Raw genomic sequence first — 13,103 nt, 5'->3', positions numbered from 1 at the left:
GGGCTCAATCCCAGGACCCTGGGATCATGACCTGAGCCGAAGGCAGACGCTTAATGACTGAGCCGCCTAGGCGCCCCTCCAGGAATGAATCTTATCCATACTCTAATATCCATGGAAAGTGATGCAGGTACCAGGCCAGTCACTGTGTAGTAGCAAAGTGTTGGAAACTCCCTACCTGTCCATCAGTAGCCCCAGGCAAATAATCGTAGCTCACCAGACAATGGAGTACTATACAGCTGTACAAAAGAATGAGTAAGTTCTCTCTGTCCTGATGTGGAAATTGTTCCAATACAGAATGTCATGGAGAAAAAAGCACAATGCAGAACAGTTTATGGTTGCATTCAAATAAATAAAAGTGGGGAAAGATATAGAGAGAATTTTGTATCTTACATATCATATGTATTTCTATAATATGTTCATTTGTATTTGCCTGTGTGTGCATTCAGGCAGCCTAGAAGAATACATCAGGAAGTAATAAGAGTGATTACTTGTGAGTGGGTGGGCACACACACACCAGAAGTGGGGAGGGAAAGAGCAGGAGGTAGGAGGGTGACGGGGAGGGAGACCGAGATTGGGAAGGAGATAGTTCACTGTATATCCTGTTTTAAATTTTTATTACTGAACCACATGAATGTGTTCTACGTGAACATTTTATAATCTGACATTATTTGAGAATGGAAGCCAGTGTGGTGGGAGGTTCAAGGGAAGAGGAGATGAGGCCCCGGGTCTCGGGTGTGGGATTGTCCAGCAATGTCAAGTGCCCTTTGAAGTGGGTTCATCAGCAGCCTGAGATTTTCTCCAGCCAAGTTTAGTCCTCAGGTGTCCACCCAGAGTCCCAGAGTTGGGTTTAACTGAGAACAGGGCTTTGGTCAGGCGGTCACACCAGGCTCACCGGCATGACCCCGGGGGCTGCTGGCAGGAGGACTGAGTGGAATCAGACTGAGTGAGAGGAGGGGCGGGGGGTGGTGGAGGATTGCTGGGGTAGAGTCCCAAGAGGGAGGGAGTCACAGAGGAGGACCCTTACAGTTGAGGTCATGGAAGTGATGCAGTTACTGGTGAGGACAAGAGGTGGGGGGGGGGCACGATCTTGAGAGAGTGTGCTGACACTGGGAGGTGCTGAGGGCTCAAGGAACCAGGAGGCAGCCTGTGGACACTGAAGCCCCCAAGAACGCTGACGAAATCATGGGGCTGATGTCCTCTGAGGACGCCAGGGAGAGACCCAGCGGTGAGTGGAGGGCAGCAAGGACGAGAAGCCGGATGGTGTGCCTGCCAGTGTAGGTGGGCGCTGATCAGCTTTAGCCCCTGGCTTCTGTCCCTTGTCTAGAGCAGGAGACAGTCCCGGGACTTAGTGGATGGATCAGGTTTGTGATGGGCTGTGCCCAAGCTCAGGTGAGAAAGCTGTGTTGGGGTGACCCCAGGAAGGAGTGGTACCCTGATTCTCTGAGCCTGCTAGGTGGGTGGTGCATTAAGGATGGCAGCGCGTCAGGTGGTTGATGCTCCCATAGGCACAGTGACTGTCCCTGCAGAGACACCCTGAGGGCCTGGGGGTTGTCAGGGTCAAGAGGGGCTAGCCTGGGCTAGTTCACACACAGGCCGGAAGGTTCTGGAAACAAGCAAAGGTGAGCCTGGTGCAAGAGTTCTTTTCCAGCTTCTGCTTGTGCTCATTTGCTAATGTTCCCGTGGTCAGAGGCAGTCACGCTCACACAAGCAGGTCCAGATTCAAGGGCTGGAGAAACAGGACCCCCTCTGATGGGAGAAACTGGAGTGTTTGTGGCATATCCCCCAATCTGCCTTGTGACTCTAAGTACTTACATGCTTCCCTTGTGAAACACAGATTTGCCCCATCCCCAGATCGCCCAGTCTCATCCAGTCATAGATCAGGCGGGCCATGCATGATCTCTGACCTTTCAGTGGGACCAAATGTAGATGAGTTTCTCCAGCGCAACTCCTTGAGCCAGCAACTCCAGACCCACACCCCATGAACTAAAAAGACAAGTCAAGTTGCCTGACATGCTCAACACAGAGTCGAGGTGCAGGGACAGGATGGCCACGGTTGACGACCTTGTTTGGGGTGCCTGGGTGGCTCAGTGGTTTGAGCACCTGACTCTTGATTTCGGCTCAGGTCATGATCTCAGGGTTGTGGGATCGAGCCCCACATTGGGCTCTGCACCAAGTGAGGAGTCTGCTTGAGATTCTCTCCCTTTCCCTCTGCCCTTCTCCCCACTTGCTCTCTCCCTCTCTCAAAAATAAATAAATAAATCTTTAAAAAATAAGGCGGGGGGGCACCTGGGTGGCTCAGTCGGTTAAGCGACTGCCTTCGGCTCAGGTCATGATCCTGGAGTCCCGGGATCGAGTCCCGCATCGGGCTCCCTGCTTGGCGGGGGGTCTGCTTCTCCCTCTGACCCTCCTCCCTCTCGTGCTCTCTGTCTCTCATTCTCTCTCTCTCAAATAAATAAATAAAATCTTTAAAAAAAAAATAAATAAGGCGGGGGGCTATCGCTCAGAAGGCCGGCCACTGCATGCTGTCTCCCGGACAGTCCTAGACTCCACCACCCTGTATCTGCGCCTGAGCTCTACCCTCCGAGGGGCCTTCCTTTGCCGTAACCAACGGCCCATGTTGGTAGCTGAGCAACTTCCTAGTCTTTCCATCATTCAGTGTCCAATCAAGAGTGGGGAATCCCCCAGGAATTGGAACAAGGGACGTTTAAAGGACCGTAGCAGGGGTTTGGGGTAACAAGGGGTCAGCTAGTAAGAGGATGAGAACTCCAAAAATACAGCCACCACCTGAGGGCTGAGGCAGAGTGCCAAGGAAGGGGTAGATCTAGAAGAGTCTCCTCACCCCCCAGACCGGCACTGGGATTCAGTCAGGCCTCACCGGAGAGGATGCAGCCTTGGTGAAATTCACCAAGGTGCTCTGCCAGCAGAACTTGCTGGAAACTTGCTACCTGGGATCCAGGTAAGCCATGCACAGGCAAGTGCTGTGCTCAAACTTGCTGCAAAGCCCCTGGAGGTCGAGGTCTTCGACCTTGGAGGACGAGGGCAGAGGAAGCTGTCCTTGAGGAGACTCGCCAGCTGTGCACTAGAACCACTTCCTCCTTTACTGTCTTTCCAGCACCCTCTACTGACAAGAGTTTAGCACTCCACCAGTGGACAAGGGAGAAAGTTCCAGAATGCCCAAACAGGCCGATGAAAGATGAGTTTGGGCCAGGGAGGCAGGAGACTGACGGGAGGCACTCAGCTTCCACACACACTCTTCTACACACATCAGACTTTCATGAAAATGCCCGCCGAACACTGCCCATCTGTCCTTCCCACAAGGGAAGACACTTCACAGTGAGGAGACGCAGCGCCGAGAGTAACTGGATCCACCCCTGTGGGTACCAATAACTCCAAGTGGAATCCTGTGAGACAGAGCCCCATCCTTCCTGGCTGCTGTCTCCCACCTGGCACCATAACTGAATCTTCAGGAGGTCCCTCAGCCTTTCAATCAGGCCGCCACTTCCGGGCGAGAGGATATGTGATAAGACCAGTGAAGTCCATGGCTGAGCCCACACTGCGGCATTTCCTTGGTGGGCACCTAATTCCTTGGTCGGAAGCGGTGCTGTGTGGATACCATGATGGAACATGAGGCATCCTGTGAGTCTGTGAATGGTGGTCCTAACAGCAGCATTAGCGGGGGCAAGGAAGCCAAATCCATGTCCAGAATGTGTCTCTTCCAGAGGATGACTCATTGCCCCCTCCCTGACGGAAGAGGTCCAGGGCAATCAACCTGCTACCAGGTGGTTGGCTGCTTTCTCCAGGGAACGGGCTGTCAAGGGCTAAGCGCTGGTCTGGGCTGTTGTCGGATAAGGCACTCGGCAGTGGCCAGAGCACCTGGTAAGAGGAAGGCTGTGTCGTTGAGCCCAGGAATAGCCTCCATCCCTGTCACCATAGCTACTTTGTTTGTGGGTCCATTGAGAAAGCACCAGAGTGGCTGGGGAAAGAGGCTGTTATGGGCTAAACTGTGTCCCCCTAAATTCATATCAAAGTCCTAATGCCCAGTACCTGAAAATATGACATTATTTGGAGATAAGATCTTTGGAGATAAGATCTTTGGAGATAAGATTAAGATCTTTACAGAGATAAGATCTTTACAGAGGTGAACAAGTTAAAATGAAGTCTTGAGGGTAGGTCCTAATCCAATATGACTGTGTCCTTAGAGAAGGGGGAATTTTGGAGGTAGACACACACATGGGGAGAACACCATGTGAAGATGAAGGCAGAACCTGGGGTGATGCTTCTCCAAGCCAAGAAACGCCAGACTTCCAGAGAACCACCAGCATGGAAAAGACAGCTTCTCCCAGCCTCAGAAGGAAGCAACCTGCCAACAACTTTCTCTTCAGCTTCTAACTTCCAGAACTGAAACATACATTTCTGTTGTTTAAACCACCCAGTCGGTGGTACTTGTTTATGGCACCCTAGCAAGCGAAGACAGAGGCTGACAGACATCTCTACGGAGCTTCATTCTCTCATCTCATTATTAAGGGTCTCTTCTGGAGTGGATGCCCTTGGGTGGGCGGTCATACTGTGCCCAAATGTCTCCATAGTCTCTGTCCACTTGGAGATGTCCATCGACACACTTCCTCCCCAGTTTTTCTTGTCACCAAATTCCCAGTTCTGTTTTTTGTTTGTTTGTTTTCCCCCTGAGGCCCTGACCATCCGACCAACTGTCTAGGTTAGCGTAGATCTGTACCTCTGGCCATCTCTCAGTTGAGACCTAGTGGACAACCAAAGGTATTGCTCAGAGTTCTGCCCCCTAGGGGGATGTTCCTTCCACACTGTCCAGGATCACCCCTGATTTCGGCTGCGGCTGCAGCTGTCCACAGACACATTGAACTAGCACATTGTGCAGACCCATCTGTCAACTAGGCTTGAGTTTTTCTTGCTCAACACTGCAAGAGGCCACGGGCACAGGCGGCAGGAAGGAAAGCAATGCAGTAGGAGTTGGTATTGAAGGAGTCTGAGCCACCTTCCGTGAACACTACTTGTGCCTCCTGGACCTGCCTGAGCTCAGACTCTCACGTAGTACTTCCATATGATGATAGAATGTTGCCACATGCACGAAACCTTATGGCGAGGTGGGTCTAACAACTCTCAGCTCATGATGGGAAACTCAGGCAAAATGGTCACCAGTGTCCCATGGTTGGACATTCAGTCTCCATTGAATCCCAGATGAAGGTCAGAAGCAGTTTCTCAGAAGGAAAATAGTCATCTCCAGAAGAGAGCATAGACTTGCTCCCAAATTCTAAAGATCTGGCTGTGATTCTCCCATTGATGCAAATCATGGATATCGTGAGTACTGGTGGATCTGCTGGATCATAGGGCCCAGGTGGTAGAGGGGCTGGTATGTGTAGAGCAGCCTGCATCTGCAGAACCTGGTCTCCTCTTAAAACTAGCTAGATGGATAATAGTGCAGCACACTAAAACGTATTGCTTCCAAAATCTAAGAAGACCTACCAAGCATTTGCCTCTTTTTTCATGGTAGATGGTAAGAGGCCCAACAACTTGTCTTTTAACTTATATTAAAAAATCCTCCAGACCAAATAACTCCCAGAAACTGAGAAATCACAGGCTCCTGAGTTTTTTGAGGGGAGGGGTGTTTCCCACTCTCAGGTTCACACATGTCTTCTTAAGGCATCTCACGTACTTGCTGTTTCTTGTTTATCAGATCCAATCAGTATAATGTCATCAATGTGGTGGCCAGTGTGATCTAATGTGGAATGTTAAGATTAAAAAAAAGATTAATTCATAGAGATGGGAAGTAGAATGACAGTTGCCAAGGGCTGGCAGGGGGAGAGAACGAGGAGTTATTATTTAATGGGTACAGAGTTTTGGTTTAGCAAGATGAAAAGACTTCCAGAGATGACTGGTGGGGCTGGTTGCTCAATGACGTGAATGTACATCATGACACCACCTTGTGCATTTTAAATTGGCTAACATGGAAAGTTCCAGGTTATGTTCATTTTATCTCAATTTTTAAAAGGAGTAAATTAAGCATAGATTAAAATAAATTTTTTTGGTGTTTTTATTTGACTACATTAAAAAACATCAGCATGTTAAGATCTTGATACTAATAGAGTGGTCAAAAGATTACCCACATTGGCATACACTGGAAGATTTTTATAAATGCAGAATGCCTGCCTTGGACCTACTGGATTAGAATCTGTACTTGAACAATCCCCAGGGGACTCATATGCAAATTAAATATTTTTCTCAGCTTATTTTGAAGCATAAGTGACAAACAGTGAAAAGACATAATAGAGATCTCTGTGGACTATATTGTGACAGAGAGCAGGAGAATTTACGTAGTGAGAAGGCAACATTGTGAAGGTGTACTGTTGGCCCAGCCAGGTGAAAGAAAACTGTTTCTGGTGGTCCTTAAAAATTAACAGGGTGGAAAAGGCATTAGCTAGGCCAATAGCTCCATACCAAGGGCCAGGGGCCATGTTGATCTGCTCCGGTAAACTTACTACACATGGGACAGCAGGTTCAGGTTGGGCCACCACGTGATCATGCTTATCATTGTTCACAGTCATACTCCAGGATCCATCCAATATCTGGACAGGCTAAGCTGGTGAGTTAGATGTATGGGAATGTGATAGGTATTTGTATTCCCGCTTCTTCCAAGTCTTCAGTGGTGGCATTAATCTCTGTAATGACCCAGGGACACAATCAAGGACACACACCCAGGATGAAGTGAGGCACAAGGACACAAAATTTAAGGAGGTGCTCACTCCCAGGATTATGCAAATACTGAACCTGAACTCAAATGTTGTTCCTTAGGTGGCTCGCTCTGAAGGAAACACTCTCGGGGCTGTGTAAGTGAAGTGTGGGAAGTTAATACATGCATCTGCCATTGTGGGGACTGTAACTTAGCACAAAATTCCTGGAGGGCATTCGAGTATTTATTTAACAAAATGTGGTTCCAAGGTTCCAAAATTACCTTGTAACTTCTCATAAATGTGTTCTGTCTTGTGAATTTTTAAGTTTTCAATTTAAATTTTTAGCAGACTAACATGTAAACATAGTTTAAAAAGTCAAATAACAGTTTTAGGCTTATAATGAAAAAGTCAGTCCTCTGCTCTCCACACTCCCCCCACCACACCAGGCAGCCACTTTCACCTCAGCCTGTGACTTCTGATCCTCCTTTCTGATTTTTTAGTTTTGGATGTTCTCCATGAAGCTATTATGAAGCTATTATATAGGTCTTGAACAGTTCTTTTCATAGTTTTAGCCAATATTGTGAAGCAGACCACATCCCATAAAAATTATCTTACTAGGTACTGGGCATAAAGTGTTAGTCTAGTGAGTTTTGTACCTTTATCTTGTAATCAGTGACCTTATCAAATTGTATTATTTGTTCTAAAAGCCTTTTAGTTTAGTCTTTTTTATTTTCTGGATGAACAATCCTATCATTTGGGGGGGGATTATGCATTCATATATGTATTGTGTAATGTCTCTATAAATATACATGCCTTGGAGAAGATCCTGGGAAGACAGCTGAGTAGGAAGCATCAGGAATCTGCTTCCCCGCTTAGACAACAATTGGGCCAGCAGAATCTGTCTGATATAACTATTTTGGAGCTCTGGAGTTTGTTGGAGGCTTGCAACTTCTAGGGCAAGGCTTGGACAATAAATTGTGGTTAATTTTGGTCAATCTCAGCTCTTAGCACAGTAGCAACTACCCATACCCCACCCCCATACCTGCCACGAGGCAGGCAGCTGTGCACACATTCCTGGAGCAGCCTGCACACAGCTGTGGGAATCAGGGTGGGCAAAAAGACCCTGTCCTCCAAATACTGGGGATCTGTGCTCTGATCACTGCTTGCTGTGTCTGGGCACAGAGTGCGGACAAGAAGGAGGGGCCACTGTTATTGCACATCCTCCACATTGTAGCAAGACCCTCCCCCTCTGGCTGAAGTGACTTCTGGGAAATTTAAGGGGCTAGTGCCCTTCTACCCCCTTCATTTTTAACTTCCTCCCCCTCTGGAAGCCAGAGAGTAATGAGTAGGGCATTCAAAAATAACTGCATATATGGGGGAAATTAGGAAATGACCATGAATACCCAGGGAAAGTCTCAAAAAAGACCCAAGAAGATATTATAGTTAGACTTCAGACATCCTTGGCACAGAGACAGCCTACAATGATCAAAAAAATAAAAACAAGAAACAAAAATAGTAAAAAACAAAGAGCAAACCCTGGGGAAGGGGGAGAACCCGATTTCCAGAGTTCCCACATTATTACATTCAAATGTCCATGTCTCAACAAAAAGTTACAAGATGTACAAAAACAAACAAACAAACAAACAAACCAGGAAGTATGGCTCATTCAAAGAAAAAAGAAATACATAAACCGAAACTGCCCCTGAAAAAGACCGGATGACAGATCTACTAGACAAAGACTTTAAAACAACTATCTTAAAGATGTTCAAAGATCTAAAGGAATATGTGGAGAAAGGTAAGAGAATGATGTGTGAACAAAATGGAGATATCAAACAAAGAGATAGAAACCTAAGTTGAAATAAAAAAGAAATTCTGGAGCAATCTGAGAAGTGCAATACCTGAAATGAAACATTTGCTAGAGGGACTCAAAGACAGATTTGAGCAAGAAGAATCAGTGAAGGTAGGACAATAGAAATTATCAAGGCTGAGGAACAGAAAGAGAGCAGATGGAAAAAAAAGTGAACAGAACCTAAGGGACCTATATATGCAGAGGACTGACATACACATTGTGAGAGTGGCAGAGGGAAAAGAAAGAGGGTGAGTAGAGAGAATATTTGAGTATGTAATGGTGGAAAACTTCCCACATTTGATGAAAAACATGAATATAAACATGCAAGAAGTTCAACAAACTTTAAGTAAGATGAACTCAAAGAGATCAACACCATGACACATTATAATCAAACTTTCAAAAGAAAAAGAGAATCTTGAAAGCAGCAAGAGAAGCAAATCATCACCTCTGAGTGATCCTCAGTGAGATGATCAGCAGATTTTTCATCAGAAACTTTGGAAGCCTGGGTGGCTCAGTTGGTAAGTGTCTGACTCTTAATTTCAATTCAGGTCTTGATCTCAGGGTCTTGAGATCAAGCCCCATGTCAGATTCTGTGCTCAGCAGGGAGTCTGCTTGAAATTCTCTCCCTCTCCTTCTGCTCCTCCCTCTGCTTCTGCTAAATGAATGAATGAATGAATGAATAAACAAATAAATAAATAAATAAAATTTTTTTGGGAAAAGAAACTGGATGCCAGAAGACAGTGGGTTGATATATGCAGATGGCTAAAAGAAAAAACATCAACCAAGAATCTTGTATCTGACAAAAGTGAAAGAAAAATGAACACATTCCCAGATCAGCAAAAGTGGAGAGACTTTGTGACTGCTAGTCCCACCCGGCAATTAATACCCTAACCCTAACCCTAACCCCTCACCCTAACCCTAACCCTAATCTCCAACCCTAGCCCTAACCCTAACCCAAGTCCTATGAAATGAAATGAAAAGACATCAGACAGTAACTTGAAGATATATGGGGGAAATAAAGATCTCAATAAAGGCAAATACATAGTCAATTATAAAAGCTAGTATTGTAACAATGGTTTATAATTGTACATTTGCTGATTTCCTACATGATTAAGAGTCTAATAACAAAAAAACAATTACTAGTGTAAAAGCTAGTATTACTGTACTTGGTTTGCAACTCCAAATCTTGTTTTCTACGTAATCTAGGAGACTATGTCTTTATTATTTTTTTTTTTAAGATTTTATTTATTTATTTATTTGAGAGAGAGAGAGAGAGAAACAGCATGAGAGGGGATAGGGTCAGAGGGAGAAGCAGGCTCTCCAATGAGCCGGGAGCCCGATGTGGGACTCGATCCCAGGACTCCGGGATCATGACCTGAGCCGAAGGCAGTCGCTTAACCAACTGAGCCACCCAGGCGCCCGACTAAAGTCTTTAAAAGAATTATTAGTTTATGTTTTTGAGAACACAGGTGGAAGTGCCTGACATTAAGCTTTTGGTTGCTGAGGCATTCATTTCAAAATATACCATTTTGAATAAACATATTGCCAGCTGTAAGGCACAGCAAAACAACCAGCTGAGGAATGAGGCCAACCACACCCAGGAAGTTCCCCTTGCAGAAAACTGAGGGCAATCTAGGTAACTTACCACTTGACTGACCTCCACCCTCCCACACTCTAATTCCCATTCATATGCTTCAAATTAGGCAATAATGAGAGACACCACAAAACCCCAGAAACTCCACCCTTGGACCCTAATAGAGGCAGACCCAGATCCACATTCCTTCTCCCTCTCCCTCTCTCTCTCTCCCTCCATGACCTCACTCTGTGGCCCTCAGGTGTGCTGTGTATCTCCCTAAACGTGTAAAGCTTGTTCCTCAAAGTTCCTCGGTTTTTTGGGTTTTTTTGTTTGTTTTTGTTTTTGTTTTCTGGAGTACATCCTACCATCACAATAAGAAATCAAGGGCCGGCCCAGTTATAATTGGCCCCAGCGAGGGAGGTGTCTGTGGGGCTCTCTATGAGTAATGCTGGCCTGGGCCGGTGCCTGAGACATTCCTAGCCGAGGGTATTACCACTAATAGGCTGGGACTGACACCATGACAATGTATAAGGATGTAATTTTGTGCTATCAGTAACCAAAAGGGGTGGGGACAGAACTGTAAAGCAGCAGAGTTTTTGTATGTTACTGAAGTTAAACTGGTATAAATTCAAATTAGGGTGTTATAACCTTAGGATGTTAAATGCAATCCATAGGGCAACCACAAGGAAAACAGCTATAGAATATACACAAAAAGAAATTGAACATTTTACTACAAAAAAAAAAATCAACTAATCACAAAAGAAGATAGTAATGCTGAAAATGAAGGACAAGAAAGCTACATGGCATATAGAAAATGAATAGCACATTATCAGTAATTACCTTAAATGTAAATTGTTAAACTGTCCAATCAAAAGACAGGCTGGCAGAATGGATAAAAACACATGACCCAACAACATACTGCCTACAAGAGCTTCCACTGAGATCCAAAGACACAGACAGGTTGAAAGTGAAAGGATAAAAAAGATAGGCCATGGAAATAGCCCCCAAAACAGAGCAGGTGACTATACCAACATCAGACAAAATAGACTATAAATCAACAAAGTTTACAAGAGACAAAGACTATTTATATGTTACTATGAGGTTCATGTATAAAATTGTCAAATCGCTAAGTTGTACCTGAAACTAATATAACATTACATGTCAACTATACTCAAATAAAAAAAAATTGATAAAAATAAAATCACAAGCAAATAAATAAAAGGTTCAAAGTGACTGGAAGATATAACAATTACAGTATTTATATACAATGACAGACCATCAAAATGTATGAAGGAAAAATTGACGAAATTGAAGAACAGACAGTTCTACAATAATAGTCAGAGGCTTCAATCCCCCACTCCCAACTGATAGAACAACCAGACAGAAGATAAGTCAGGAAACAGGACTTGAACAACACAATAAACTGACCAGATCTCAATCTCTCTCTTTCTCTCTCTCTCTCTCACACACACACACACACACACACAGAACACCCCACTCAACAACAACATACATCTTCTTCTCAAGTGCACAAGGGGCATCCTCCAGGATAGACCATAAGTTAGGCCACAGATTAAGTCCCAATAGATTTAAGAAGACAAATATCACACAAATACCTTCTCTGACCACAGTGGGATTACGTTAGAAATCAATGCCAAGAGTAAAACTAGAAAATTCACAAAATTGTGGAAATTAAACAACATACTTTTAAACAACCAAGAGATCAAAGAAGAAATCATAAGGGAAATTAGAAAATACTTAGAGATGAATGAATCAAAAGCACAACATACCAAAACTTATGGGACACAGTGAAAGTTGTGCAAAGGGGAAATTGTATTACTATCTATGCTTACATTAAAAAACAAGAAAGATCTCAAATCAACAAGCTAACTTTAAAAATAAAGAAACTAGAAAAAGAACAAATTGAGCCCACAGCTATCAGAAGGAAGGAAACAATAAAGATTGGAGTAGAGATAAATGAGAGAGGAAACAGAAAGGCAATAGAGAAAACCAAAGAAACGAAAAGTTGGTTCTTTTAAAAAATCAACAAAATTGACAAACTGTTAGCTGGGTGGACTAAGAAAAAGAGAGAAGACTCAAATTACTAAAATCAGAAATGAAAGTGAGGACATTACCACTGATTCCTACAGAAATAAAAAGGATTATAAGAGAGTAATATGAACAATTGTACAGGAAAAAATTGGGTAGCCTAGATGAAATGGACAAATTTCTAGAAAAAGGAAACCTACTAAGACCAAGTCATGAAGAAATAGAGGAACTGACTAGACCTATAACTAATAAGGAGATTGTATCAGTCATCGAAAATCTCCCAACATAGGGGCGGCTGGGTGGCTCAGTCAGTTAAGCATCTGACTCTTGATCTTAGCTCAGATCTTGATCTCAGGGTCATGAGTTCAAGCCCCGCATCAGACTCCACACTGGCATGGAGACTACTTAAATTAAAAAAAAAAAATCTCCCAACATAGAAAAGTCTTGGACCTGATAACTTCACTGGTAAATTCTACCAAACATTTAAACAAGAACTAATTACCATTCTTCTCAAACTTTTCCAAAAAACTGAAGAGGGAACACTGCCTAACTCATTCAGCAAGGCTAGCATAACCCTGATGCCAAAGCCAGACAAACACCACAGGAAAAGAAATTACAGACCAGTATTCCTTATGAGCATTGATGCAAAAATCCTCAACAAAATATTCCAAACCAAATTCAGCAGCACATTAAAAGGATCATGTACCACGACCAAATAGGATTTATTACTGGAATGCAAAGATGGTTTGACATATTCGACTCAATCAGTGTAGTACACCAGAGCAACAAAATGAAGTTAAGAAACTACATGATCATCTCAACTGATGCAGAAAAAGCACTGGGCAAAATTCGTTGCCCTTTCATAATCAAACACTCAACAAAATTGGAATAGAAGGAAAATAACTCAAACATAATAAAAGCCACATAC

At 44.2% G+C, this 13,103-nt stretch overlaps 1 protein-coding gene across 1 annotated transcript in view; it reads left to right on the top strand.

The window, feature by feature from the left end:
• The window catches only part of TNFAIP2 (TNF alpha induced protein 2), a 19,017-nt gene extending 13,264 nt beyond the window's left edge, over positions 1-5,753 (top strand). The window contains exon 3 of the mRNA XM_034992978.1: positions 5,708-5,753. Coding sequence (XP_034848869.1) covers positions 5,708-5,753 — 46 coding nt within the window. The remainder of the gene's footprint in view (positions 1-5,707) is intronic.
• Positions 5,754-13,103: the final 7,350 nt, after the last annotated feature.

This window comes from Mirounga leonina, unplaced genomic scaffold (assembly GCF_011800145.1).
Source record: "Mirounga leonina isolate KUSES-001 unplaced genomic scaffold, KU_Mleo_1.0 Mir_82, whole genome shotgun sequence".
NCBI classification, from domain to species: Eukaryota; Metazoa; Chordata; class Mammalia; order Carnivora; family Phocidae; genus Mirounga; species Mirounga leonina.
The sequence above is the reverse complement of the archived record's forward strand: the minus strand, read 5'-3'. Positions and strand labels throughout refer to the sequence as shown.